The 24912-nt window shown below is 42.3% G+C and overlaps 1 protein-coding gene across 22 annotated transcripts in view; it reads right to left on the minus strand.

Moving 5' to 3' along the window:
- DMD (dystrophin) overlaps window positions 1–24912 on the minus strand; it is a 2358181-nt gene that overhangs the window by 113723 nt on the left and 2219546 nt on the right. For all 22 annotated transcript variants that reach the window (XM_057310259.1, XM_057309646.1, XM_048213297.2 and 19 more), the window contains one exon: window positions 502–576. In XM_057310259.1, coding sequence (XP_057166242.1) covers window positions 502–576 — 75 coding nt within the window. The remainder of the gene's footprint in view (window positions 1–501; window positions 577–24912) is intronic.

Raw genomic sequence — 24912 nt, forward strand, 5'->3', positions numbered from 1 at the left:
TTTCCCCACTGATGCATGATAACGAGCAAGAGCAGAGAAACTAGCCTGTCATCTGTCCTCCATCACGGCATCCATCCGAACACTGGCACTCAAGCTAATAACCTACTCACACCTGTGCAATGTGGTTAGGGCAGATATGGTGCTTCTATCACTAAATGCATTTTAGAAGACATAAAGGCAGAAGAGGGGGAGAGATTTCAAGTTTCACAAAGGTAACTCTGGATGCCGGTGCCCTTAGTTGGAAAATAAAAATTATCAGCATCTTATCAATCCAACATCGGTGGCTGAGGAATGGTGACAGGAGAGATTCTAAACAGCCTAGCAAAATAGTTTAGGGCACACTAGGCCAAAGAGATTTTTAAAAAGGGAATTCTATGTTACAGCTGGACTTGTGAGAGCTTTTTGTCTCCTCTCCAAGTGGAAATACCCCTGGACCCACTTTTTTTTTTTTTTAAAGCCCATAGGAACTATGACGTGTTTCAGGCACTGGTTAATACTCACAGCAAAGGGCCTTCTGCAGTCTTCGGAGTTTCATGGCAGTCCTATAGGCTGAGAACCTGACATTATTCAGGTCAGCTGAGGAAAGAAGGGACAAAACAAAGATCATTTGTTATTTCATCAGAGAGCACACAAATTTCCACTGTTTTGAAACAACAAGAACAGTAACTTAGGAAAAAAAAATCTCTTGTACACATGCCCCGCCTTTTAGAAGGTGAAAATTCTGTCAATTTTTGGGAAAAGCCAAAACAAGCAAACGAACAAAATGTCTCTTTGGTGGGTGATGATCACACAAGCTAAACTCGATGAAGGACTACACTGGGCATCCATGCAATTCTTGTTCCTGACAGGGAAGAGACTGACAGCCATTTTGCTTTCTTTTGGACGATAACCTCAGTTCTATTGGGAGAGGATCTTTACTACACAAGATTCAAGAGAACAAGAAGAGTATTTTTGAAATAGCTATTAGAACTTAGCAAACAGTCCAGTGGCACTATCATACTTTTGGGGGGCTTGGGTTTTTTTTTTGAAGTATAGATGATTTTGTTTTCTCAATAATATAGAAAAGAACATTTCATTAATGAAAATACAGGCGGCCTTCTAAAAAAGATAAAAATTTAAGACAAAGATTTCAGGTACATGAAAAGCATGTTTGTGCAATTTAAAATCACAGTGGAAGAGCTCTAGGCTTTAGGGGATTAGTCTTGGACTTATTTCACTGATGATATTTTTTTTCCCAAGTGTTTATTCAAATTTCAGTTAGTTAGCCAAGAGTGCAATATTAGTTTCAGGTACAGAATTTAGTGTTCCACCACTTCCATACGTCACCCGGTGCTCATCACAACACGAGCCCTCCTCAGTCCCCATCACCCATTTAATATTTTTTTCTGACTATAAAAGATACACAAGCTCACTGTGGCCAACTTTGAAATCAAAGAGAAATAGAAAATCCAGTAAACGAATCACCCATAATCCCATGATCCAAAGAGAGGCACTGTTAACAGTTCGAGAATTTCTTAGCCAGCCTATGTGTGTGTCTGCGTGTGTGAGATGTATTTTACAATGTAATTGGGACTAAAATAAACATTGAGTTCATAGTCTAAGGAGCCACCATTCTAATATTCAGCGCAGATGACCATCTCAACAGTCTTTGCGACTGTGGTTTCTACGCCACCAGTCCGTCTGTCAAGCCCCCACTCCCCTGCCCCAGCCCAGAGCTTCATTTCTGTAATGCCCTTACTCCAGTGCGTGCAAGCCTTGAAATACACTGCGCTTTATGTCTTTGCCGGCATGTCTGTGGCGTTGGGCTTCAGGAACCCAGTTCTAAAAAGCTCCTTGAGGACAAGTACTCTGTTTCCGACTTGTTATCTTTCCCAGGACTTAATATACAACTGCTCTCTGAAAAGGCAAGTCGGCTACAGCTAGTGAACTACCAACAGACGGAATGAATAAAGGAACAAAGGAATGAAAGAAAGAGAACAAAGCATGCCGGCAAATATGTCAAACTGCCATAATCGCGTGGCAGCCGCAAAACCAATTCCGACCGGGGCTCAGCAAAGGGAAACGAGGCAATGCATATCCAAGTGGCCCGGGCCAACATTATGAGCTGTAGGGCCTCTGCCGAGACTGAAAGCAAACACCCCCACTGATGTTAGGGGACAGAAAAACAATGTCTGTCACGTACTTAAAAATATTCAGCAGAACAATAAAAAAAAAACGGACAGTACTAAATGCTGGCAAGGATGTGGAGCGACCGGAATTCATCACACACTGCTGGTGGGAATGTAAACCAGTATTTCCACTTTGGAAAACCCGTTTAGCAGCTTCCTACGAAATTAAACATACATCTCTCTTTGGGACCCAAATGTTCCACTCCTGGAGATTTAACCAGAAGAAATACACACATGTGCACAAAAAGATGTGTATGTGACTGTCCAAAGTAGTAGCTCTAGCCATAACAGCAAAAACCTGGCAACAAACCATCAGGAGGAATAAACAGACTGTGGCCGAGTCCTACTGTGGGACGCTCATCTGCAATGAAAAGGAACCAGATGCTGATAATTCAGCAACATCAACGGTCCCGTAGAACTGATGATTCTGAGTAAGAGAAGCCAGACGAGAAAAGTAAATACTGTCCGACACCACTTCCGTGAAAAGCTAGAATAGGCAAATCTCACCTACACTGACAGAAGACCACTACGCTGGCAACCTGCAGCGCGGTCGGGGTGGGTAACTGACTTCAAAAAACACAGGTTATTTTTTAGGTGATTGAAATGTCACGCATGTTGATTGATGTAGAGGTTTCTGAGTGTATACATTAGCCAAAACTCTACCTATACACTTAAAAGGGATGCATTTTATTGTGTGTAGAAGACGTCTTCCTAAGTACATTTTAAGAGTTTAAAGTAAACCCTCACATGGAGAGTACAATATGACGTGTATGCGTATTTGTGTATTTGGGTGTGTGTATTTGTGTGTGTGTGTGTGTGTGCGCACGCGCGTGTTAGCTGAAGCTACACAGCAGAGGCGGTCAGCTGTCTTAATCAGGCATGCACGCTCCAGGGGTGGTTGGCTAGCAATTCATCAAAAAAGCCTCACCCGAGAGGTGGCCCCCATAAGTACTTCAGCTATATTTAGCTCCTATTCCACCAGGGGATTCATAAATTATCCTAATTAATGTTAGATGGGTTTGCATTGGTGATAATAGTGGTTTGCAAAATAGGAGGACTGTTGAAAAGGGTTTAAAAATAGTCCCTACCCTTTTATTATCAGGATATGGGAAGAATCGAACAGGCTCTCCACCTATAGAAACGGTGCCCTGGGCTGGATGCCAAAACAGCCACCTGCAGGTCACTGAACTGTTGGTTGCCAGGAGTCAATGCGACGCCCCGCGGCATCCTGCTGTAGAACGGTGATTCTCACACTGGAGCGTACATCAGAATGAGCGGGGTGGGGCCGCTAGTTCAAAATACAGATTCCCACACCCCGCTCCCAGATTTTCTTATTCCGGAGATCTGGAGAGGGTCTGAGAATGTGCATCTCTAACAAGTTTCCTGCTGATTCTGATGCTGCTGGTCCAGGGACCACACTTTGAGAACCACTGCGTTTTGTGCCCTTTGGCTCATAAATGTTCTTTTGTGAAAGAGCTTGTTCCGAGACTTGCTTTCATTATAAACTGGCAGGTAGGCGTGGATAAATTGAACTACGTCTAACTTCACATGGCTACCAACGTGTACCAAAGAGTACCTGTGTGGGTCCTTGTTAGCCAAAGTGTGATTCCAAGACCAACAGCATCAGTATCTCTCTGGAGCTTGTTAGAAATGCAGAATTTTAGGCCCCACCCAGATCGATGAATCAGAATCAACATTTTTTAAAACAATTTTGTTTTTAGATTTTATTTATTTGTGGGAGAGGGGGAGAGAGAGAGAGAGAGAGCACAAGCAGGGGGAGCGGCAGGTAGAGGGAGAAGCAGGCTCCCCACTGAGCAAGGAGCTCAATGCGGGACTCAGTCCCAGGACCCTGGGATCATGACTCAAGCCGAAGGTGGGCACTTAACTAACTGAGCCACCCAGGTGTCCCCAGAACCAACATTTTACCAAGATCCTGGGTGATCCATATGGACCCTCAAGTATAATCAATTCTTTAATTGTACATTTTAACTAAGTTTCTTGTTCTGTGTTGTTAAAGTTCAAGTATGAACTCTGCATGAAGACCTGCGTTGTGTTTTGCTTTTCTGTCTAAGTTCCATTTTGTGGGCTTTTAGGAGATTGTTTAATGGCAATCATGATCAATTAGACCAAAAATTCACCTCTGGGATGTATTTGTGGGTCTCTTGTTTATGAGGAACACCAATAAAAAGTACTCAATAGATGAAAAGTGTCTAAGAGTGTCCTCAAAGGCAACAGGAACAGATTCTTTCCCTAAATGAATTAACTCTTCCCTAGAGTGCATGCTCTGCTCAGAACTTGATTTACTTCTGTCCCTCTGACTGTCCCTCAATGTCTCTTCTTCCCTGAGAGCAGGGGCTCTTCCCTTGTCTCTTTTCCCTAGTCATCTTGGCTTACCTTCTTGGGTGGTCTCAGCCAACTCATGTCTTGGGCACTAATCCACAAGACCTGAATCCCTGTCCTCCCCTCCAGACTGGTGGCACACATTCGCCAGTCTGACAGGACTCACCCTATACTGGTGGCACAGAGTTCCTTCGCACACTCGGAAATAAGCCACTCTGGCTCTTTATAAAGTAAGTAACATAGAAACACAGAAACATCCTTCTTGTCAAGTGCAGAGCACTCTTTCCTTACCACCACCCTGTAGCAGTTTCCAAGGAATGCACCTCCAACTCCAAATCTCCTTTCATTCCTTGACTTCAGCTAAAGTGTGGAGTGTGTACTGTGTGTCAGTCACACATCTTAGCAGAAGATACTGGCAAAAACTTTCCCTTCTTTTTCTCTTTCTTTCTAATCTTCCTTTTCAAATGCCTCTTAACTCCCTGGTCTCGTTTCTTGCCATCTTCCGTCTTTCCTAAAACTAAGATCCTTCTCTTATGACCCCAATTCTACCCCCTTCCCAATTTTGCTGGTTCTATTCGGAATTCAGAACAGATGATCTAAGTTAGGTCAAACCTTCATCCATATTTCAGTTTCTTTCAAGAATTGGCAAATTCCACCAGAAGCTACAGACCCAAGTGGGAGGGGCGAGGATGATCTGATTCTTTCAGGGTGTGGCTCACTATGGAATACTATCTGAGACAAGCATCTGGTACGTTCCTGCTCTTAGCAGGGCTCTCAGCTTCCCTAAAGCAGCACAAACTTTGTTCCCTTCCAGGTCCTCCTAACTACAGCGCTCTGCCCCAGTTCATCCTCTCCGACACCCATTCAGCATACGCCCAACCCACTGCCTTCTGCCACCAGGTTTCTATGCCCCCTGGTCCAACCTCACCACTGGTCTCAGTGAGTCGGAAATCGGAGAAGAAAGAAGCTAGGAAAATACCTACTTTTCATCAGAAGGCAGCAGAAGCCATACACATTTTTATCCAGTAACCACCCCTGAATTACAACAGAGTTCTGGTGCCCTGGAAGCCCTACTCGGGAGAGATAACCATCTGTGTTGTTTGCGTCTGCATGTGTTGCTAGGAATCTGCAGCACCACTCCCTCTGGCTTACAGCTGGAAGAGTAAGTCCCCGCCTTGTGCAAGCATGGAGGATGCACGCAGAAACCTCCCGGCGTGCTACAGCTGCGGACAAAGTGACATCGTCCTGGCCTGAGGCGAGAGCTGACCTGGTAGCTCAAGTATGCACGCCCAATAAAGCGAAAGCCCCCTGTCCCTCGTGGGAGGCTGGCCTCCACTTTCCCTGGGAGCTGCCTTTCCAGGACTTGGGTCCAAGTTGTAATGAGCTCACCAGCGCTCAACAACCGGAACTCGGGAGGAGTGAGACTATCCAAGAAATGAGTTACACAATGTTTCCATGGCAGCTGGTAGAAAGCACACTTCAGAAGGATAAAAATGCTGAAGTGAACATTCCTCTTCATGACTTGAATTATTTTAACCAGGGCTGGTTCTAGCCTAAAAATAGAGAAATCTAGAAGCTTAAGGAACGAGGGAAGATATCAAACCATCTACCTTCTCAAGTTGAATCACCAGCTACTAAAGTGATGGCCCATTTGGCTTTTATTCTGAAGCAGAAAACAAGTAATGGGGGGAGGCGGTTTGCCCCTTTGGTTACACTGTGAATTTCTCTTGACTTTCGTAACTATTTCTGTTTGAAGATTTTTACTTCCATTCTGTGGAAGGTAGTGGTCAAAGGTAGCAAATTCCAGAAAGGAGGAATGACAGCTCAAGTTGAGGCCACAAATCTACACATGTTGGACATGCTCTTGCAAAAATAGTGAAAAACACCTCAGCATTTAAAGTCAAGGGAAAACTCGGAAAACAGAGAAATAAAACATTAGGCCCTTTCATTTCCTTTTTTTTTTTTTTTTTTTTTGTATTTTTCATCTCAGTTTTACGGCTGGGTTCTGCCATTTGATCACACTTCAAAAATGCTGCTATCTCTGACTGAATTGAGGTCTAGAATTTAAAACGAGGAGTATTTCAGTCCAGCTTTCCAATGGCTTGTGCAGACTTTTTGGAAAGGCCCAAAGTTTTAGTATGTTTATCTATTAGGTAGAAAGAATGATAATGACCTCATAAAATTAATGAGTGGAAAGAGCTGGAGAGCCAAAGATTATTCCAACAGATAAATTAGCACTGTGGTCTTTGTTTCTTCCTACCAAGTCTGTTTTCCAGAAGAAATGTAATCCAAATCAGTCAGGTGATCATGAGTGAAAAATACAATTTAGAGAAAGTATGATCATTTTTGGTACAGTTCCAACTCGAATGTTTGGCATACAGTATGAATTAAACTACTACTGCATGTCTATTTTAATCATTTTCCAAGGAAGCCAAAATGAGGTCGTCTCCCCGGACAGCCCTTCCACTATAGGAAGGTGGCACATTTTTATATATGAGATTGTATCTCGCATTCATTCCCCAGCCTCACTCTTCCCGGAGTGTTCTCCTGGACTCTCCACATGGCAAGTATTCTTCTTGCCAGCTCAAACTCACCAGAACAGACAAGAACCACGGGTCTTTAATGAGGCTTGAGATAAACAGAGTAATTTAAACCAAGTCTGTCTTGAAAGCAAATGAAACCAAGATGTCCAGGCTTCAGAAGTGTTAGAGTACAATGTAGAATTACTGGGAACTCTTCGACAACAGGTAGGATTTCTGGAACGTATCTTTTAAAAATCGACCAAGAAAGAAGAGGTACATTACTACATTTGACTGGATTCTGATTTTTAAAATATATTTGAGGCCTTTTAAAATCTAAACTCATTAAAACCTCATCATCAACATAGAACTTTACTCAAAAGGGGATAAGACAAATCTACACAGAGATAAGCAGGAATTATACACTCATACTCGCAACAACTGCAGAAAGCCGAGTCTGTGAATTTATCATTGCTACTGACTTATGTGTCCAGAAGTGAAATGGTATTACTCTCTAGGATTTTTTCTAAAAAACAAAGCAGAGAAGCAACAAAGTATTCCAGTGTGGCACCAATGCGGGAGCCTTTGAACTGCAGAAGAGAGAAACAGGTTAGAAACCAAAAATAAAAAATACAAAATTGAGAAGTTTGACTGTGAAATGAAAAATAGCACAAAATCCTGACTGTGGGTTGCTCAAGGCCTTTCGGCTCCCTTCTCTGGCTTGGCCTTCCACAGTCGACTCTCACTACTTCTTGGCAACACCGCTCCCCTGAAAGAGTCGATACTCAAGTTAGCCTTGCTCCCAGCAGTTTCCTGCTCTGGTAAAAGATTTGTTGAGAAAGCAGCTTCTGTAACAAGTGGCCCGCGGAAAGTTTTTCGGGGGGAACCGTGTATCTTAAATACCATTTCGGGGGGCACCTGGCTGTCGGTAGAGCATGCGGCTCTTGATCTTGGGGTTGTGGGTTCGAGCCCCTCACTGGGTGTAGACATTACGTAAAAAAAATGAATAAATAAATGCCATCGGGGAGCCTGACAGGTCCCCCAGATAGCGGAGAGCTGACTCCTGGTGACGCTGCTGTCCCACGTTCTCTTTACTTTAGCTTCCAAGCAGAAAGGACTGGGGCGCCAATTCTCAAAACCTTGTCCACCAAAAAAATACATACGACGTGATACTAATGATTTTAAAAGACTGTTTAAGCCAAACTGGTTTATAGCTTTTTTAAAAAGACCTCCATCTACCCTTAATCATTCCATCTATTCTTTCGATACGTCCCAACACAAAGAGGGAACCACAGGCCAGACAGGCTTGTCTGAGAAAGTGAGGTTTCAGCCAGGATCCGGAGGGTGATGGCGGTTAACCAGGTAAAGAGGGGAGAACAGAATAAAAGGCCAGCGCGTGTAAAGGAGGCTCCCAAGTAGACAAGAGCAGGGACAACGAAGAATCTTAAGAAGGTCCGTATTGCTGAAATCTCAGGCAGCAAGGAGGAAGAATGGCTCCCAAGAGGCCTGACAGGCAGGCAGGAAGAGGTCTGCGGCAGGGCCCTGCACATCACTGTAAGAAGGGAGGTCTTGGGAATTCCAGTTAAACAAGGCAGATGGAACAGCCTCATTTCTCTGTCCTTATTTCTGAAAATTCTACTTGGATGACAGTAAAAGAAGTAAAACTGACGTCTACCCAAAAGAAAAGAGACAAAACTAGAGAGGAGAAGAGAACAGACCAGAGTTCCAGTATCTTCGAACCCTGGTAGATGATCTGGTAGTAGTGATTCAGGAGACCAGAGAAATCCCAGGTCAAAACTAATATGAGGGGAAGAAAGGCAAGTTGAGGGGCTGGGGGAATAACGAGAAGCATGCCATCTTATACCACCAAGGCGTCTCAAAAATGAGAGGCTGCAGGTTCCTCCAAAGGCCGTAATGTGGCGGAAAATACAAGCGTTGCTTGTCTTTAGAGCCCTAAACACTTTCTCCCTGACCCTATGCCACCAAGCATCCCAGCCACCTCCTGCTTCACCCTGATAGAAGGCTGGAGGTTTACTCTCAGGAGAAGCTGCACCAGACAAGGGGGAGTGAGGAGTAACTAAGCTTGGGAGTGAGATAAGGCACGGAAAACAGAGTGAAGGCTTAAGTGCCATGCCAGCACACCCAAAGAATGTAAATCCTTCGCTTCGTTCCCTACTCCCAAATTCCACATCTAGTCTGCCTTTCTTTCTTCTGTCAACTTATTGAAAAGAGCTCTTCTCACTATGCACTTCCTTATTTGCCATCCTTATCATCAGAAGGCACTCGAATCAGCAAGGTCACGAAATTGGTCATCAATCACTGATCGGCCTGACTTGTCATAGTCTTCGCGCTTCCCTTCCCATCTCCCTCCTGCCAGAGTCACGCAGTTCATGGCTGGGCAGTAGGAGCCCCCCCCCCTTCAACTCAGAACCTTCAGTCACTGCTGTCCCATGGGTGTTCCTCTGTCCTAACATGGGCAAGTCAACTCCAGACAGAACAAATCCCAGCTCCGGGAACTTCTCAACTTACCCCGGTCTCCCTCCACTCTATTTGCAACTTCATTAATTAAGAAATCTCACCTAGCTCTCTCTTCGGAAAAGAACGCGCATCCCAGATTCTCTGGGGCAGAGACGGTTTAATTAAATCTTACTCTTTATAATAAAGGTGAGTCATTTTAACTTATCAAATGTGACTTAACTTTTATACTTCTGTACCGCTTTTCATATAACCGAGTTTACAAGTCATTTAAAAAAAAGATTTTTATTACTTTTAGACAGAGAGAGGAGAGAGCAAGGAGGGAGAGGGGCAAAAGGAGAGGGAGAGAATCTCCAGCAGACTCTGCTCCGTGGAGCCGGATGCGGGGCTCGATCCCACGATCCTGAGAGCAAGACCTGAGCCGAAACCAAGAGTCGGATGCTCAACCCAATGAGCCACCCAGGTGCCCCCACAAATCATTTTTTAAAAAATTGTATGCCCTACTTTTTTTTGGATTGGAAAAACGTACTTTTTCTCTGTAATATGCTTGATACTGCCTATTTCAAATCCACCCTCCTTTCTCACAGTTGGGGAATTTGTGGAAAACCTACTTTAATGATGAAATGAAATGGCAGTAATTTGCTTCATTTCCTTTAATGCCAGCAGCCTCATCTTCCTCGGTTTCCAGTTTTAGAACGACTCAACAAGATTTCCCTAAATTCTCAAAAGTTCCTACCTGGGTCTCAGCTTCCCAGCTTGCTTTTTTGTTTTTTTTTTCCCCCCTCAACTCTTATCTTCCAGGATTTCAACAGGTGATCTTTCTCCCAAAATTCCTGAACTCTTTCTATTATTTCTCTAATAACCAGAGACCAGAGGTCACAAACTGGCTGAATTTTGTCAGCCACATGGGTTTTTGGTTTTTGTTTGTTTGGTTGGTTTTGGCTCATGAATGGTTTTTTTGAAGTGCTGACTGATTTGCCAAGAGTTAACAATTTGGAGACTTCCCACTGTCCCGATTCACAGGAAGAAGGTGAAGACTCACATTCCTGCATGACAACAGGAGAAGCTGGAGGCTCATTTACCCTACCAGAAGCTTTCAGGTTGCCCCAGGTCCCACCCAGCCACAGTTTGGCCCCAGAAGGCATTTCATTTTAGATTCCAGCCTCAGCAAGACCACTCCCTTTTCTTCCCCAAACCGGGACATTTACCCTTCAGTTACACTGGCTTTTTCCTCTCCTAGTCAAAACTCTTCCTGTCAAGTTCCTCCAATAACTAGCTCTCACTCAGATCACTCTATGGAAACAGTTCTGGGTTTTCCAAAAACTTCCCAGCTATTAATTCTTTGGACTCTAGCTTTTGCTAATGCATTCAAACTAAATGGTTTTGCCACTAAAAATACCGCCTGAGTAAATTTACTTTTCTAGTACAAGAATGGACGGGAAGACAGAACCAAAACCCCAATCAGTCTACTGATTACATTTCAAGTAACAATTACTTAAACATATTTAAGTCATCAATTAACATTTATCTAAGCACCTATTATGGGCCTACCTGTGTACTAAGCTCATGGGTTAAAGTTGTGGGCTTCTAAAAATGTGGGAAAACAAAAAGAATTCACTCATGCAAAACCAGTACTCGTTTCCTGGCTATTTGTGATGTGCCAAGTAGTACCCACACAGAAAACTCTGGTTATGTGAGCATGCTTATATACATACAAAAACATACAATGCCAACAGATGGTCGGGTACAGTTTTTATATACCAAACACAGAAGCAGTTTTCAACATGACTTAAGGTGTATTCCAGTGAACGTTTTTAAGGTTAATGGAATTGAAAATCTTCCATATAAGGTATGTTATTTATGAAACACTAAGTTGCATAAATAACACAAACAATTCACTAACACCTAAATTCGCTACGAATTTCTAAGTGAGCCCACAAAGGCTGAAAGTGAATTTAAATACTCAATATCAATAAAATCTATACCAATTTTTACAGATAAAAATGAACAGTATGACAAATTCGAAGCAGCTTTACTGTTCCTTCCTATACTTGAGGAAGAAAAGATGAGAAAAGAAACCTGGGGCCTTCAGCAGAGACTGTGTTTGGTCTACTGCACCCAGGGCCAGAAGTGCCGGTGCGCAATAAATGTGGTTTGAATTCAATGAGATTCTGAAAGGAACTTGCCTACGTGTGCCACATCTCAGCCGCTGATGACATCCGTTCTACTGGTTCTTCTTCAAACAATACCATTTCCCACTGCTACGGGTGAATCACTTGGAAGGATTCTCTAGCTTACCCCTTAGAGCCGGAGCTTGGCTTCCTTTTTGGAACACACACTAACAAAGATATCAAGACTTTCCCAAGATATAAAGGAGTTGGAATGAAGGGAGAAAGAAAAAAGGCCATGTCAAGAGAACGCTTATGAAGGAGAAAGAGGAGTCGGGTGTATTTATTTAATTGTGGCAGATTCTCTACGGTTGGTTCACTAAACACCCGTTTTCAAATTCTTTCTCCCTGGCCTTTCTCTCCTACAAGGGCTGGAGGATCTCAGTTCTCCCTAAGCTAGCCAGGGGCAGCCAACGGGACACGGTTTTGACCAATGCTTAAGATATCTGCAGGGAAGGGTTTCCTTTTCCAAACTGAAGGACAAAGAGCCTCAGAGGGGGAAGGTCCTTTCTCCTTCTTCCCTCCAGGGGGACAGACAGCAGTCATCATGGAACCATGAGGTCAAATATCTGTCGCTAAAGATGGTACAGCAGAACAGACAGAGGTCCACACCTCTGATGCCACGTCCTGGAACGCTTCCTGAGCTCTCTACTGTCTCCAGAAGTCTGTTTATATGAAAACATCGACCCCAACGCGGCTGAGATACAGCTGGTCAGATGTTTTCTTACTTGCGGCAAAATGTCTTTCTAACAGACACATTAATCCACAAATGCAGAACGCCAATTACAGAGCCTCATCCATCCCCTGCAATCTTCCTTGGAGGGGAGAAAAAAAACATCAGCAGTAAAGAGATCCTGGAACACAGAGATCCCCACCCTTGCTACCAGGTACCGCCAGCAATGCGCGACGGCCTGACAGTTAATTTAATTTACAACAACGTTGTAAGAGAGGGCTTATAGGAATAAGGCAGTCTTGTAGACATAAATAGATCTGCAGAAGTTCTAACCAGACATTTGTTTTGAATGGGACGTTAACAAGTCTGATTGTGCCCAGATGTAAGATAAGGATTCGAATTTTTAAATATATGCTTCTCTGGAAGTTAATGTCTACCGATGTATGAACACTCATAAGTAGCTCATTTTTCATTACCTCCTTAGACGTGTTCCTATCTTTATCTCATTAGTGCAATATCTCCTTAAAGCCAAGTAGCATCTTTCCATACTCCTAGCTCTTAAGATAAATGTTATTGAAAAAAAAAATGCTTTAGTAACTTTCAGCTATTCAGAAGTTTTGAAACCCAAATTAAGGTTCCTAAATCTCTCCTCCATCTGACAGTGTATTTTAGGTTCTGACTGAAAATGATTTGCATCCTTTGCCTGTCTCTATCCATTTTTCTGGTCCCCAACCACCACATTCCCCTCAATATCCATTCTCCTCAATCCCTTCATGAGTAAGAAAGAGGCCAACATGAACAGCACTGGAAATCTGACCTTCATGGTAATGGGAAAGGCAAATTAACCTTCTTGCAAAAAACCATTCTAGAACATTACGTTGGGCCCGTCGGTACTCCCACTTTCATCTTACCAGGGAAAATACACTGGGTTTTTTACATTATCACTGTTGCTGTTTGCGAGGTGGAAGAAGAAACTCTGTTGAATCCTTAAGTGTAATTAGCCCAAGACAGTACCCGATTCAGGACATTGAAGCATCTAGGAATACAGTCAATGGCGCTCATTTCTGCATTTTGTACGCTCTAGTGGGGGGAGGGGACCAGGTGACAGGACTCCAGCTGCCCACGCACGCAGAAGCTTGCTCAGAGGACGTTTCTAAAAATGAAGCATGTGACACAATGTTTTCTTTTCAGGGTTACGTATTCATTTTCCTAGAGACTAAATACTCATGATTAGATCCTGATAAAGATGCTAATATGTAAATCATTGTTTTTTTTTTTTTTAAAGAGCAATCATTCAGCAGCTGCAGCTGTTATTAAAATTAATCAATGGCAGGAGCTTTTCATCTGGTAATGGACTGCCTTATCCCCTGACATAGACGGAGTTGCTTTTAATAAGAAAGGACGCCTTAGGGATGGAACCACAAAAGTCTGAGCCAAGAATCGAAACTGTCAGTGTTCCTGGGAACAGTCTTGATCACCTCCAAACTCTGTTGCACTTGGGAGCTGTGTCATGTGTCATGTCCAACCCCCCCCCCCCCCAGTTAAGTAGCAGAGGTCTGGGGCTTGCCTTTGTGAGGGTCCTTTGTGAGGGTCACGGACTTCCCAGCAGGCGGGAGCCATTCCCCCTTCCTCTACCTCTTTTGTTTCTCTCCCCCCTCATCTCCGCTTTCATTCAATCTGACCCACTTTTATTCTCCTCAGACTCCGGGATAAAACTACTTGGGGACAAACTCAGAGCAGCTTTTTTTTTTTTTAACCTCAAATGTAGATGACTTTTACTTCAGCCCTTTGTGTGTCCAATTATTCCCCATAGAGTCTAAGGGCAAAACAGAAGGCGTGCTAGCGTTGACTGAGCGCTCAGGGGCCGATGCAGAATGTACCTCAAGCCACTGAGTCCTCACAACGCCCGGAATTCTGTATGACCAGCCTTGTTAACGACAAGTAAAAGAAAGCTCAGTTATGTGTAGAAACTTCCCTAAGGCTGCATCCCAGAGCCTGGATTCAAGGTCAAATCTATCTGCCGCTCAAAGCCCTTGATGGCCTCCCAGACTCCTCTGCGGTAGGAGGTACGGGTATTTCCTGGCGCTGGGTGTCTGCAATCCTCATCAGCAGGAGGGTGATGGGTAGTACCCTCAGGAGGACCACGACCTGGGCACCGGGCAGAGTGGGGAGCGGTGCAGGGAAGCCGACACGTCACAGAAAACGGCACCAAGGAAAATAAGGACCAAAGACAGGGAAGCTAACAGGCTGGATGGGGGGTGGAGGGACAAGGAAGGTCTTTAGACCTGCTTATGACGTAAGCATTCAGTTCTTTTCACCCAGAGAAGCTTCGGGAGTAGAGGGGTCAAGCCAGCAATACAGTCTCTGCCCCACAAGCACTCTGCTCCACAGAAACCTGGAGCTGCGTTGTACTCAGTGCACACATCCATCAGGCACTCTGAGAGTTAAATAAGATCCTGTGACTTGGGGACCTAAACACCATTTATAACACATTTTATTCCAAGTTGTAAGCAACTCACTTATAGATAAACTTGGGCAACACAGCCCGAGGTGAAGTTCAGGAAGGGCTAAATCTTGTCCCAAGGCAAGACTGTGGTTCTTGCCTGACTGAGGGATTTAATGGTTACTGGGCAACCAAGAATTAAATTCTTTGGAGGTAGCTTTAATTTGTCTCTATGCGCTTCTTTGGGAGATAACCCCCCCCACCATAATTTCTGTATAATAAGAAAAAGATATTGTAGCATCTTAGAAGGAGAAATCTCTCATTCTAAATCTTCATTTTCCAAATGAGTAAAGCCAAGGACTAGAAAGTTCTTAGTAATTTGTCCTGGGTTCCCTAGTCAGCTAGAAGAAAAACAAGGACCAGAAGCCAAGCCTTTTTCTCTCTGATTTCTTCCCTGGAGAGAAGAAGCATGTTTTGGCTGAAATAATAAAGTATCTGAGGAACTCTCTTCAACAGGCAAATGCCAAAAATTGTGAAATAAACCAGAATCATTCTTTTCTTGCACATTCCCGCACCCTCTTCTACTTGGTATTTTAGTTTATTGTGGTAAGAACACTCAGCACCCCTATAGCAGTGTCCCTTCCCTGACAGAGCCAGAGGCAAAATACAAAGGCTTGTTCCAAGCAGGACTTTGACACTACTCTTTGGACTAAAGAGCTCCCACCTCGCTCCCAACCTGAACAGAGACCATGGATTTCTTTAACCATAGCGAGTACTTGACATTCATATTACATCTGGAAAACAACCTTCCCAGAAGCAAACAAAGCCTAATTTTCCCCCTATGAAGGGTAGTTTCTAGACCATGAGATCTTCTCAAGTTTTCAAGGTTCTGATCCTTCCCTCTAAACCACCCTGACACAGAAAGTCCTGAATGTTCCAAAGTGGGCTGTGTTATAGAAGTCAGGAAGTGAGAAAGTGAACATTTCTGTTAAAGACCAGTCCAAACCCTGAATTAAGAAGCCAGGTCGCAGACACACATCAACATATGAAAGAGTTCATCGTATTTTTCATGACAATCTTCACCACTTCATTTGCATAACTTTTTGTTTGTTTGGTTTACAAATCCTGAGAACAAAGTAGCCTTTATAATGTTCTGAATGGTTGACTTAAAGGTCACCAGTTGCTGATTTTAAACTTCTTACCTTTTTTTGAAAGTAAACTCTATGCCCAGCATGGGGCTCGAACTTACCACCCCGAGATCAAGAGTCACATGCTTGACTCACTTAGCCAGCCAGGCGCCCTGAAACTTCTTACATGTACTTCTGGGTGTTTGGCTCATAAAAAAACTAACATAATTCTCCAAATAGCAAATATTCATCCACAATCTGTTACTCTACCGAACAAAGAAGCTTTAGCTTAATTTTATAAAAGATCATCACCCGGGTGCCTGGCTGACGCTTGATCTCAGGGTCGTGAGTTCAAGCCCCACATTGGTCCTAGAGCTTACTTAAGGAAGTAAAAAAAAAAAATCAGAGAACAGAACTGTCGATGTGTAAAAAACCCGGCATATTTATATGTATGTTTGCTTGTATACGCATAAAATACTTAAAGACAGAAACATAGAAACTATACTATCAACTGCCACTGCAGAGTGAAATTGGGGGATTGTTACAGGGCTGAGAGGGACATCTACTTCTCATACTCTCCTCTTGTACCATTGCATTTCTTAAAATCATATGCCTACACTACTTAAAAAAAAGACTGAGTGTTCTATCTATCTATCTATCTATCTATCGGTCTATCTTCTTTTCCACATTTTGCTGTGATTTCTTCCAAATTCTCGGTTTCATCTACTGTCTGTCGGGAGAATACCACTGTACCATGGATGAAGAAGAAAACTTGATGGGTTCTAGCTATGACTTTGTAGTAAAAGAACAGTAATAAGGGCTCTCACTTTTGGGGTGCTTATTATATGTTAGCAATTAATACACGTATTCTCACCTTATACCTCTGTCTCTGACAGTGTTATTTCTGTCCCATCTTACAGACTAGGAAACCAAAGGCCTAAGGATTCAAATTCAAGTCTGTGGGACACCAAAGCCACTCTTCTTAATCATAACAGTCTCCCAGCATGCTTGGACAAGTAGCCTTAACTCCCTAAAGCTTCACTTTCCTCATTAGAAAACGCCAACAGTAACAGCTGCAGTCAGTTTCCAGACTCCACGAGATACTGTCTCTAAAAGCTCCCAGGGCAGACAGATCAGGATATACACTTGCTCAGTAAAAAGCAGGCCTCTCACCCTAACCCCCAATATCTCATATATAAAGTGCAATGAAAATAACACGTTGATAATTCCCAAACGCGTCCTTTCTTCCCCTTTCCAAAATGCCTTCAAGGTATTTCCTCTTCAAAATGCCACTGTCACTTCCCAGGAACAAAGTTGAGCTCAGGGGCTAAACCATGGTTTAGGCATTTAAAGTACATTTAAATCCGAGCCATGCTATGTGAGCAAATTACCTATTTTCTCTGAGCCTCATCTGCACAATGGAGATAGTAACATACTTCACAGGGCTTTTGAGAAGATTAATGGGAAATATATGCTTATGGTATGAAGTTCATACATTTATATGAACCGCTCCAAATAAATTTTTGTAGAATGAGGAACTGCTTAAATCTATAAGTACACAAATCAATACAATTCAGACCTATTTCCCATTGCTCAAATCAATTTGCAATTTCCTTTTTGTTCAATGGTATCGCCCTTCTCTGTGCCATCAAAGCTGAAAACCTAGAAGGCATCTTCTAAGTCTTTTCTTTCAAACCTATCCAATCTGTCACTACTCTCAGGCAATTCTACCTTGACGAGAAAACTCCCCCCACTGCTATCTTAAGTCTCTCATCATCTCAATTGCCACAAAGCAAAACAAAATAACTGCTCTCTCTCCTCTCTAAACATCCTTAATCCATCCCATCAAATTCTTATTCTTCAAAGCACAACACAGACTTCATCATCTCCTTCCAGAAGATTCAGCAATGTCTTCCGATTGCCAAACAAATGAAATTTCAATTTCTCATTGTGTAATTTAAGGCACTTAAGATGCCTTTAATTCAGCAGCATTAAATCAGGTTTTTCTTCAAAACTGGAGTAGATTCTCATAGAACAATGTCCCCACTGAACCTCAAACAAGCCAATCTTTCTCTCAATTGTACCTTTGTTTACACTGCTACGCTATCTAGAAATATCCTAGCCTACATTTTAATTTACCTAAGTCTTATAAAATTCCTTCCTTAGAACAATGGTTTTGTTCTACTCTCCAAATAGCCTTCCCCAGTGATTCTAATCAATACTGCTGTCTACCTATGTAAGATACCATACATTTGACCTTGATACTATGTAAGTTAGTACAGTCTTATAGCATTTATTAATGTCAATTTTATTTCGTGAATGTCAATGTTATTCCCTAAAGAAGATAGCAAGGTGATTTGTGAAGCTGACATATGCTTTTTTAGAATCCCTGCACAAGTGGAAAGACACTCGGCAATGTAAGCTGTGTGTGTGAGAGAGTGAGAGAGAGAGAGAGAGCGAGCGAGCAAGGTTGAATCTAAACCTTGTCATTCCAACTTGAGATTTAAATTTGCCTTAAAAAACAAAATGGGTATATGTTGGCATTAATGAACTGTTACATTAGCAACAAGAGATGACAACATGGTTGTGATCTGAGTTCCAAAGACAGAAAGAATCTAGAATAACTCCAGCAGTCCCCCATCAGCCACAGGTAGAGCTGGTACCATGCCCTTCACTCTCACAGGCCAGGACTTTTTTCTTTTTTAAGCTTATTTTCTAAAAAATTAACCTTTACACCCAACAAGGGCCTCAAACTCACAACCCCCCGAGATCACGAGTCATGTGCTCTTTCAACTGAGCCAGCCAGGCGCCCCTCCCTCAGAGGCAAGGACTTCCATCCCATTGTAAGATCCACTGCATGCCTCAGGTCACACCAGCTTGGGAGACTAACAAGGATCAGGCCTTCTGTTTGTATCCTACTACTCCAAGCAGGACCTGGGATATTCCAAGTATTCTAAATTTATGGGGACAGAATGCCTCGCAGAGGACTACAAAAGTAAACCATCCAGACCTATGGTATGAATGAAACTCCCTTACTCAAGAGGCATACCTCTACCCATAACCGATCAGCCCTTTTCCTTCTTTCGAGAACCACTGGAGTTCAGGGCTCTGCATCTATTTAAAAATGTGAAGAAACTGCAGTTGGCATAGAGAATAAGAAAATCTGACGTAATGGGTGGATAACAGGTCCACTGAGGATGGATGAAGGAATAAGGCTTGTTTAGCTTGAAGAAGAGAAAGCTGCGGCATACTGCAAAAACCGTACTGATGTAATCAGGAGTCACTCATCACCAAGAGTCCCTCAACACAATGAAAACCACTTGCATTACAACAGAAAAGTTTGAAAGAGTTTTGTTTGCCTAAATTGCTTTTGCTTTTACATTATTCACAAGAGGAAAACTGCTCAGTAAACATTTAAAAGAAAATGTTCAGGATCACCAGTAATCAAAGATACGCAAACAATAGCAAGAAGATGGTTTTATGTTCTCGATGACAATAACCAAAGTAAAAATCAAGCTCCACACTGGCAAAGACACGGGCAGGTGGGCGCTTTCGTGTATTAAGAGCGTAAATCAGCACAACCTTTGAGGGAGCTTCAAGCAAAACATACCAAGAAACCTAAAAACTCGAGTACCTTTGTCTCCGGGATTACACTGCTGTGAATCAAATATGCAAAGGCTTTATACACAGAGATGTTCCTCACAGACTGACTTACAGCAGTGAAAAAAATTGGAATCAACTGTGGAAAAAATTATTAGCTCCACACTCTTTAATTGTATCTTGGTCAGAAAATGCATCCAAAGCAAGAGGCTACAAGCCTTAATTGACAGTGTAGAAAGAACCTTGAGCAGAACGTGGTAATTGTAGCCACAAATGGTTTCAGAAGATAAAAGTGTTGTGCTCTTCATTCTCTTTCCAGGTTGGTAAGTTAAAGGTAAGTGAATTTTTACATATCAGTTATTATAAAAATTAAAACTTACAGAAGCTCATCATAAAATTGAGTTTCTGTCTCAACTTACCCACCAAGAGGGCAAAGATTTTCCTGTAATACTGAAAATTTCCAAGGACAGCTGCCTTGTCACCTTGAGACTATAAATATTTGCTTCAAGAAATGTTAGCCATTAAAGTATTTGCAGTAGAAAAGCATTTGTTCATTTATATTTATAAACTAGATTTATCAGTGGATAAACTGATAAAAAGCCTTCTGCTTTGCGACTGCCTACTTTGGACCACACTGAGTTTATTCTTTAACATTTCTAAGACATAAGTAGCTTGTTGGACCAAAGGCATCACGACACTTGACCAGGCTTTCTTCTCAGAAGCCTGTCTGTAGTTAAGTCTCCAGCATCTTCAAGACTTATTTCCCTAAATTCGACATGTGAGTTTCCTTTGTCACAAACTAATTCCTGAAAATGGGAATTAATTTTTAAGAAAGTGCAACTTGGTAAAAATAATATCCCTGAAGAATTGCGTAGAGAGAAAACTTATGCTATTTGGTAAATAAAGAAAGAAACATTATAAACATAATATTAGCTCAAACAACCATATAAAAATACACAGAAAAAAAGGACTAGAAGCAATTTTCTAAAATGTCAATGGTGGTTATTTCTGGGTGCTGAGATTTGAGGTGTTTTTATTTTCTCTTTACACTTAAACTTCATCTTCCAAAACTTCTGGCATGTACATACATGTCTTAATGTTCCAAAAATGGATTATAAAAAAATTTTAGACCTTCGATAGCTTTGTTTTCCTCAATATTCTTATCCTGTTATTTTCAACTTTAGGATTCACAACGCTTGGCACTCTCTCTTAAATGTTTATTCAGTCAAGGAGCCCATGAATAAATGAGACTACCGGCACATCAAATTGTATTCCCCCGTTCCTTTCCTGGTTATTTACATTCTAGATCCACACTGACACTTTCTTCCAAGGGTCTTACCACTTTGATTATCAACTGGTTATTCCCTTCTGCCCTACAAGGACAAAACGAATTCCAGAAGAGCAGTTCACCTGGTTTTGCTAAGATACCCAATTGCCAATGAAATCGATCACTTCATTGATATTCTGTATTTTTATTACTATGAGGCTTTATCTTCTACTTTCTGGGAAAAACTCTTTCTCTCCAGAGAGTTCCATCTTGCCAGTTTAATAATGTGCCTTAGGAAAACATCATCTAGATCTTTCTGTCTTCTTAAGTGGTATTTGTCTTCTTCCCCATCAAAATCACCCTCCCTTGCTCTACCGTTTCATTCAGTGAATGTTTACTTATTCAGAGGTTGTCGTGCACCAGGCACGGGTGACAAAGATGAGGAAGACAGTTCGGCTTTCAAGAAATTCATGAGCTGGCCTTGAAAGCCTACAGCATCAACTATCAACCAGGAAGCTTATGCTCAGTGTTTGGTGCGGCTACTTCTTTTTCTTTTTTCTTGCCACCTCCTCTTTTATTGTTTTTAGGTCCATTTCCTTTGAAGCCAGTGTGCCTTTCTAGTGCCTCAAGTTCCTTCAGAATCACAAAGTCCTATGAAAGCTTTTAAGGCTCTGGGTCTTTCTCGGCCACGCATGGTGGCAGAGATGAGAGGCTGCGTCTCCACCCACAAGGTCTCCTGTACTTGAGTCATTTGCGTGTTGGTTCTCAAATCCAGTCTCTGACCTTTCCCTGCTCGGCTCTTTAAGACAAAGAGTGGTGTTTTCCTGCTCCCTTACCAATGGGCTTCCAGAGAAGCCTGGCCCACTGTGAGGTACTGGCAGAAGACCAGAGGGCAGGAGGAGAGGAGAGGTCAGGTTATTCCTCCCTTTCTCTGCTTTCAGCAAAAGCTGTGGCAGTAGCTCTGTCTCCTTCCAGGCTCCAGGTCCCTCTCATCAGCCCCTCCCTCAAGGGTCCCAACTGGCCACTCAAGCTCTAGCCCCACACAGCCTTCGCTTCTGGGGCTCTGGTGATACCACCTCTTGCCACTGCCCTCCAGCCCTGGTAGGGCAGAGGCTCCTTGCTGGCTGTCTTCTTTACTTTTCCATCACTGCGTAACCAATTTACCGCATGAATTACCCTCTGTTTGAAATAACGACAGTGGTTTCTATTTTCTGGCTAGACCGGACTGATACATTACCCAAATCAAAAATCTTAGCATCAAAATCCTCACCGTGTCATATGAAACTTTTTATGGTGTCATCCCTCCTTACACCATGGCCACTCCCTTGCCCCCCTCTCCACAATAGTGCCACCACCCTTTGTCAGGCATTTACTACGCGTCAGCCATCTTGCCTAGCATGTCACATTATTTTACAGGCTTTCTCCTTACTTATGAATTATTGGGCATGGTTCTCTACCAATGTGGTTTTATGACACGCATTTGATTCTGCAGTTTAAACTTTGAAGGTCTTCAAGACAAAGGTAGGAAGAGAGCTATAAAGTCACACACATATATATGTTATTAGGAGTCATTTGCATTTCTGGTTAAAGGTTATGGTGTATATTGTTTTCTATTACAAAAGGTGTATAATTTTAGAACTGGGAGGAAGATAAAGAAAACATTAGAAAAATGTGTCATTCTAATTTGCACTTCAAATTAAAGAAAGTTTATACTTGCCGAAGTTGGGATACACTGTGATCAGGTGAACCTTGGTACCTTGGTTAAGAGGTAAATAACTTTAGAAAAATTAAGTGGCTCCTTGAGTGTCAGGCTTGAAAACCTAAACCTGGGGGTCCCTCTCTATCTGAACTCAGGAACCCAAGAGATTTTGTTGTTTTTTGGGTTTTGTTTTAAAGATTTTTTTAAAAAGTAGTCTCTACACTCAACGTGGGGCTTGAACTCACAACCCCCAGATTAAGAGTCACATGTTCCACTGACCGAGCCAGCCAGGCGCCCTGAGATTTTGTTTTTTCAATTAATTTGTTTCTGGTAATCTCTACACCCACTGTGGGGCTCGGACTTACAACCCCAAGATCAAGAGTCACGTGCTCCACCAACTGAGCCAGCCAGGCACCCCAGGAATCCCAAGAGACTTTGGATAAGGAGGGACAGGGAATATGAAAATAACCACTGAGAATAATAAACAGTGAATCATTACACTTATCATCGTCATTAATAGCAATTATAATTCCTTGAGCAGTTACTATGTCAGACGTTTTGTCATTTTACATACATGATCTCAAATCCTCAGAACAATCTCCAAGGAAAGTGTCATCATAACTACTTAATAAATCAGGAAGTTGTGTTTCAAAATTGTGACTGCCTTTGTCTCCAGCCACAGAGAACTGGTGGCAGAGGCAGAATTCAAATCCACGTCTCACCAAAGTCAACGAACTCGGTGGCTACATCACGTTACCTCCCAACCTAAACACAAAAAATGGCGAGAGTATAGTCACAGTATAATCCATCCGTTCCCCGTGGAAGTCATCACATAACGTAAAGAGCACACATACCACATTTTCTGTTCTGGATAAAAACAAACTTGTATTTGAAAAAAATCACATTCTACATATTGTATTTCATTATATGGGTGGGGGAGGCATTAAACTAGGCCACAGGAGCCCTGCTACTTAACACATAAAACCTTTCCTATAACAGGGTGATTCTATTACTTCAGCCTCCAAAATAATTGCTAAAAAGGTCTATGAGATGGGAAAGAAGATACATCCCTCCTCTGCTTGAATCTGACTCCACTGGCAAACTATACAACTGCATAAATACAATTTTTTACGTGTTCTTGTTGGGTGTCAATTAATTAGTTCCCCCCTGCCAACACACCCCCAAGGTCACTTGATTTGACATTTATACTTTTCAAAACTTCAGTACTCTAGAATGGTGCTATGCAAATTATGGTTCTTCACAAATATGGAAGCTGGGTATGTTAAGGAGCTTTCGGAGCAACCTGACATTGCCGTGCCATCAAATGCACAATCCATGCGTTCACCTCACGGAACAGAGCACACAGCAGGTTGAGTGTCGTGGAACGTGTGCAGGTGGGTTACGCACAGTGGGAGTGCATGCTTGTCAGGGTCAGTACGATCGCCTACAAGTCTGTGATGGACTGTATGTTTAAAAAAACCAAAAAACAAAATAATGTACTTCATCAGTTTGAGAAGCACTGCTCTAAAACAGACAGCCTCTTTATAGAACTAGAAAGCAAAATATAAAATGAATTGCCTTCCCAACAAAATGGATATTTGATAAAGAATACGTACGTAAATAAACGTACGTGCGCAACACACGTGCATGCTTGCACACACGTGCACTCATACAACCTATGTCCCGGTTACGTAAGCTTCAATTTATGAGGGGGCACGAGGCCTTCCCTGGGGTTAACGCAAGGGACCGGGACGGTGGAGCGGCAAATTCTGAAACGTTCTCAGAGTCTCACCAATTCATAAATAAGCTAATGATTCATCCACTATGTCATAAGACAGTCTTTCAGAGTATTTTGAGGTCATTTTATTACTACCGTAGAGGGTACAGACTTTAAAAACTCACTATCTATTTTATGCGAGTGTTCTGACTGTTCTGAATCTCTTTCCAGCAAAATTGCAGTTCCCGAGAGATGTACAGAGGTAATCAGACTTGTGCGCTTAAAAAAGAAATATTGGAAGTGTCTGAATAAGAGCAGACACGTTTTTAGATGCCTTTACTTCGTGTGCAAAACTCGTCTTCTGCAGACCCAGCTACATAAAATTGTACACATCCAGCACTTTTCTCAGAGCTGCAGGTGTAACCTTAATGCTCCTCTTATTTAGATCAACTAAATTACAACTTGGCAGCTCTTTTAAATCGTAGACCAGTCTGAGAGAGAATCTTTTTGAGTTTCCTTCTGCAATCAGCTTCGGAAGATGCAGATCGGAAGTATCTATTTATTTATGTTCTTCAATTAGAAGCTTTAAATCAAGTTATTTGAACAAGAAAAAATATTATAAAAGAATATTCCATTAAAGTGCCATAAATTTTGATTTGAAAATTACATTTCCATTTTCTAAATGGGGAAAATCAATTGATTGTAACCGACATTAA

Source organism: Ursus arctos, chromosome X (genome assembly GCF_023065955.2).
Source record: "Ursus arctos isolate Adak ecotype North America chromosome X, UrsArc2.0, whole genome shotgun sequence".
NCBI classification, from domain to species: domain Eukaryota; kingdom Metazoa; phylum Chordata; class Mammalia; order Carnivora; family Ursidae; genus Ursus; species Ursus arctos.